Here is a 4,747-nt window from a genome sequence, read left to right as displayed (position 1 = left end):
GCCTGTCGTTCTTCTCCTGATTAATTCTATTTTTCAGATTTACTGAATATTGAATATTACTCCTCTAGGAAGCCTTTCCGAATCCCCTAATCACAAACTATGTCAGAGACGTATGTTGTTTAATCTTATGACACACTTCTTTATAGCATTGAATCAGACTTTCATGTACATAAATTTTTATGGCATACATATAAAATATATTTAATATATTTATATTATATTATTATATTATATATTATATTAATTATATTATATAACATAATTATAGTTATATAATATAATTATAATATAATTAATTACATTAATTAGTATCTATTAAATATATAATATATTTAATATAAATATAAGTATAAACATGATGAACATGTTTTGCTTCTCTGAAAATGAAAAAATAATGTTTAGGGTTTTAGCATCCAGGGAGCTACCTCAGTCCATGTCTGAGGAGACTATCAAAACAATGAAACACAAACAACTGGATGAATCTAATTTTGGTTAGTCTGAAGCAATAGACTGCCAATGGACAGATACTGATACCCAGATCTCTTTATACTTGACCATCCCTGTGATCTGTCCCATGCAGTATACTTCTAAGTAAGTTATTTAAAATTAGAACATTTCCAGGGAGCCTGGGTGGCTCCATCGGTTGAGCATCTGACTCTTGATTTCGGCTCAGGTCATGATCCCAGGGTCATGGGATTGAGCCCTGTGTCAGGCTCCAGGCTGAGTGTGAAGACTGCTTAAGATTCTCTCTCTCTCTCTCTCTCTCTCCCTCTGCCCCTCCTCTGCTCATGCTTTCTCTCTCTCAAACACAAAACAGAACGCAACAACAACAAAAATGAAAGCATTTCCAGAGCTGAAACTGAGACGTAACAAAACTATGTCGTTCAAGGAATACCAAAAGGAAAATGGGAGAAAATTTAGGGCTGCATGATAAAAGCTCTTAGTTCCAGAAGTGTTTCATGAAACAATGGCTCCATGCCATAGAACAGAATGGAATGTAGAGGTTACTGAGGCAGGTTTCAGCCATTACAAGAAAAGAATTTTAGGGAATTATGCTATCCAACAACAAAGCAACCAAGTTAAGAAGTAATGACATTCCCCTGGCTTTGAAGTGGACCCGATGTTCAGGTGTTGTATGGAAAATTCAAGCATCTGACAGAGGACTGAACTAGGTAATTTCTGAGGTCCTCTCCAGAACTGAGAATTAATGACCTATAGATAACTCTTTTATAAATATTTTATCATAGATCTTGGACAGCACTATTAAAATGACAGAAGTATGGCTATCATAAAATTCTCTAAAGTCATCATTATCACACAGATTCCAAAGCCCTCTATCAAATATAAGTGGGAAATTGGGGCGCCTGGGTGGCGCAGTCGGTTAAGCGTCCGACTTCAGCCAGGTCACGATCTCGCGGTCCCTGAGTTCGAGCCCCGCGTCAGGCTCTGGGCTGATGGCTCAGAGCCTGGAGCCTGTTTCCGATTCTGTGTCTCCTTCTCTCTCTGCCCCTCCCCCATTCATGCTCTGTCTCTCTCTGTCCCAAAAATAAATATTGAAAAAAAAATTTTTTTAAATATAAGTGGGAAACTAGCCCTAGATGTGTTTGTTATAGCCTTCTACTTGTTATGCTCCCTAGTGACAGGGTATTTTCCACAGTGCAGCCCTAATGTTGGTTACCAAGTTGTTTTCCGTGCGGGCTCTTAAACGGATGATTTGATCATGAAATCACCTTAAAAGTGAAAGAGAAAGTGAAAAAAAAGTATAAATGACATACTTTTCATAGTATATTTATCCATACAACATGTATTTATCAAGTGCCTATAATTTGTACATTAGGCTTGGTGATATGGGAGATGAAAATGTAAATAAGGACAGATGTCTGCCCTTGAACTTATGGATAATAATGATGGTTATCTGTTATCGAGCTGCTCTTGTGATGAACTATGCATGGTGGTAGATACTTTACACAATGAACTCTTTTAATCCAAACAAAAACCCTCAGAACTAAGTATAATTATTATCCCCATTTGCCAAGTAAAGAAACTAAGACTCAGAGAAATTATATATCACCCAGCATCACAGAGCCAGGACGTGAGATTATTCAAACCACATCATTTAATTCAAAACTGATTTCACATGGATGCACTGCCCCTACTCCTCATATTTTAATAAAATATTGAATAGGACAGGTAATATTAGAAATCATTCAGAGCATGACCGAAGTTCAGAAGAAGAAAAGAGAATTGATAGGAACTGGACACTACTCATCAGCTGTTGGAAAAACAACAGAGTCATTCGTGCCCCAGGTGCTCTGAATATCTGTGACAGTCTAGTCACATTTCTCCCTATGCTTGTGACACAGAGCTGGGTCTATGTGGACAATTTGTACTCGTGTGGTGCTTCTGGCTTAAGATTTTTCTTCAAAGCTCATCATAAATAATTAATGTTGAAAATGGGAAGGTTGAGGAGCATCTGGGTGGCTTAGTCTGTTGAGCATCCGACTCTTGATTTCGACTCAGGTCAAGATCTCACGGTTCATGGAATGGAGCCCCATATTGCGCTTTTGCTGATGGCGTGGAGCCTGCTTGGGAGGAGCCCTATGATAAATTTCCATTTCCTTCAATTCCTGCACTTCTCTTGATTGGGTATGAATTCAGAAACCAGGAGTGGGAGGCTCATCCCTGACCCTGTCCATCTCAGACCTGTGTGAGCTCTCCATGAGCATTGTTTATTTTCTTCATTTTCCATCTTATGATTGGATTTTCAGTGTTACATCCATATATTCCCGAGTCAATCCCTCAGGAGGCACTGGGTGTAAATAAATATGTGAATGAATGAGTGAATGAATGAATAGCTTCCCGCCCTCATCTTAATGACTGACCCCTGCTTTCAAGAATTCCTTGACACTTTCTTATGAATTTACTGAAAGAATTAATTTGCATTCTCCTTCTCCTAAAAATTGTTGAGAATGCCACAAACTTCCTCTGCCTCTTTTTCTTAAAAAAAAAAAAAAAAAATCTTATACAATTCAGGCCAACTCTTGGCACTTAGAAATTAGGTTATAGAGCTGTAGATATTTATGTGAAAAGACTTGGTAAAAGAAGAGGGAAAGAGAGAATTAGTCTCAGTTCGAAGTTTCTAACTCCAGACCTGATCAGATTAGAACATGGCTCAGAGTGTGAACTAAATATATCACTGGTCTTATTTTCCCTCCTGCTTTGTAACTCTCGGCAGAGATCCTCTCTCTTAGCTCAATGACCTGGGGAAATCACTCAATGTTGATGGAATTTGTGTTCCTGGCCTATCCGTCTCCCCCAGAGCTCCAGGTCTTGTTTTTCCTTGGAGTCAGCCTGGTTTATATCTTGATCATCGGTGGGAATGTCTTCATTGTGGTGGCCATCCATACAGAAGCACGCCTGCACACAGCCATGTACTACTTCCTGGGCAGTCTCTCGGGAATAGAACTATGCTACACTGCTGTGGTGGTGCCCCACATCCTGACCAACGTCCTCCAGTCAGAGAAGACCATCACCCTCCTGGGCTGTGCCACTCAGATGATCTTCTTCATTGGGCTTGGTAGCGCTGACTGCTTCCTCTTGGCTGCCATGGCCTATGACCGGTATGTTGCTATTTGCTCCCCCTTGCAGTACCCGCTCACTGTGACTTTAACTCTCTGTGTCCATTTGGTCGTGGCCTCTGTGGTCATTGGCTTGTTCCTGTCCATACAACTGGTGGCCTTCATCTTCTCGTTGCCATTCTGCCGGGCGCGGACTATCGAGCACTTCTTTTGCGATGTGCCACCGGTGATGCGTCTTGTTTGCACCAACAGCCACATCCATGAGCGGGCAGTGCTGGTGGCGGCCACATTGGCCATTGCCATGCCTTTCTTCTTCATCGCCACCTCCTACGCCTTCATTGTGGCTGCTGTGCTCAAGATCCACTCGGCAGCTGGCCGCCACCGGGCCTTCTCCACCTGCTCCTCCCACCTCTCCGTGGTCCTGCTGCAGTATGGCTGTTGTGCCTTCATGTACCTGCGCCCCAACTCCAGCTACTACCCCAAGCAAGATCAATTCATTTCACTGGTGTACACATTGGGAACCCCACTGCTCAACCCACTTATCTACACCCTGAGGAACCGTGAAATGAAGGGGACCCTGGGGAGAGTTCTTGCCAGGAATTGCCTCTCCCAGAACAACTAGGGGAGGGTATAACCTTCAGGCAAGGATTTGGTTCCAGCTCATGCCAATCTCCATGCAACTGGAATTTATCCTAGTTAATAAGTCATCTTTAAAAAATGATATAAATTATCTGGATGTTATTTAGCTATGTGTGCCAGAGACCTCTAAAATTTGTCTACTATTTTACTCACTAATTCTCTTTTAGAAAGGAAATTAACAAATGTGCATAACAACAGAAAGTGACAAGTATGATACTGCCTCTCAGTTATCGGCTGGAAAGAGAGGGCTCATTCAATAGATTTTAACTGAAAAAATAATAATAATAAAAAGATTACATATCGAAGTAAAGGAACCAATAAGAGTGGCAACACACACCAGTCTAGCAATAGAAAGAAGCCACGATCGCCCCTGGACCTCACAGACATAAGGTGGTACAGTATTATCAGAGACCAGTAAGAGCTAGATTCACTGAGAGAAAACACTTGGTAGAAACTGTACCTTCAGGGCTTTAGGGGGGGAAAGGCAACAACTGACAGGACTCCAGCCATGCAAGGAGAGAGCAGGGAGA

General features: G+C 41.4%; 1 protein-coding gene across 1 annotated transcript; it reads left to right on the top strand.

Moving 5' to 3' along the window:
• Positions 1 to 3,255: 3,255 nt before the first annotated feature.
• LOC115524598 (olfactory receptor 10W1) lies at positions 3,256 to 4,200 on the top strand. The gene has a single exon (XM_030331031.1). It carries the CDS (start codon positions 3,256 to 3,258, stop codon positions 4,198 to 4,200), a length of 945 nt encoding a protein of 314 aa, XP_030186891.1.
• The last annotated feature ends 547 nt before the right edge of the window (positions 4,201 to 4,747 follow it).

The sequence above is a fragment of the Lynx canadensis genome, chromosome D1 (genome assembly GCF_007474595.2).
Source record: "Lynx canadensis isolate LIC74 chromosome D1, mLynCan4.pri.v2, whole genome shotgun sequence".
In the NCBI taxonomy this organism is placed as follows: domain Eukaryota; kingdom Metazoa; phylum Chordata; class Mammalia; order Carnivora; family Felidae; genus Lynx; species Lynx canadensis.
This window is presented reverse-complemented; position numbering and strand designations above follow the sequence as displayed.

Coding starts and splice junctions, on each gene's coding strand:
- LOC115524598 (XM_030331031.1), top strand. CDS start 3,256: ATGACCTGGGGAAATCACTCAATGTTGATGGAATTTGTGTTCCTGGCC.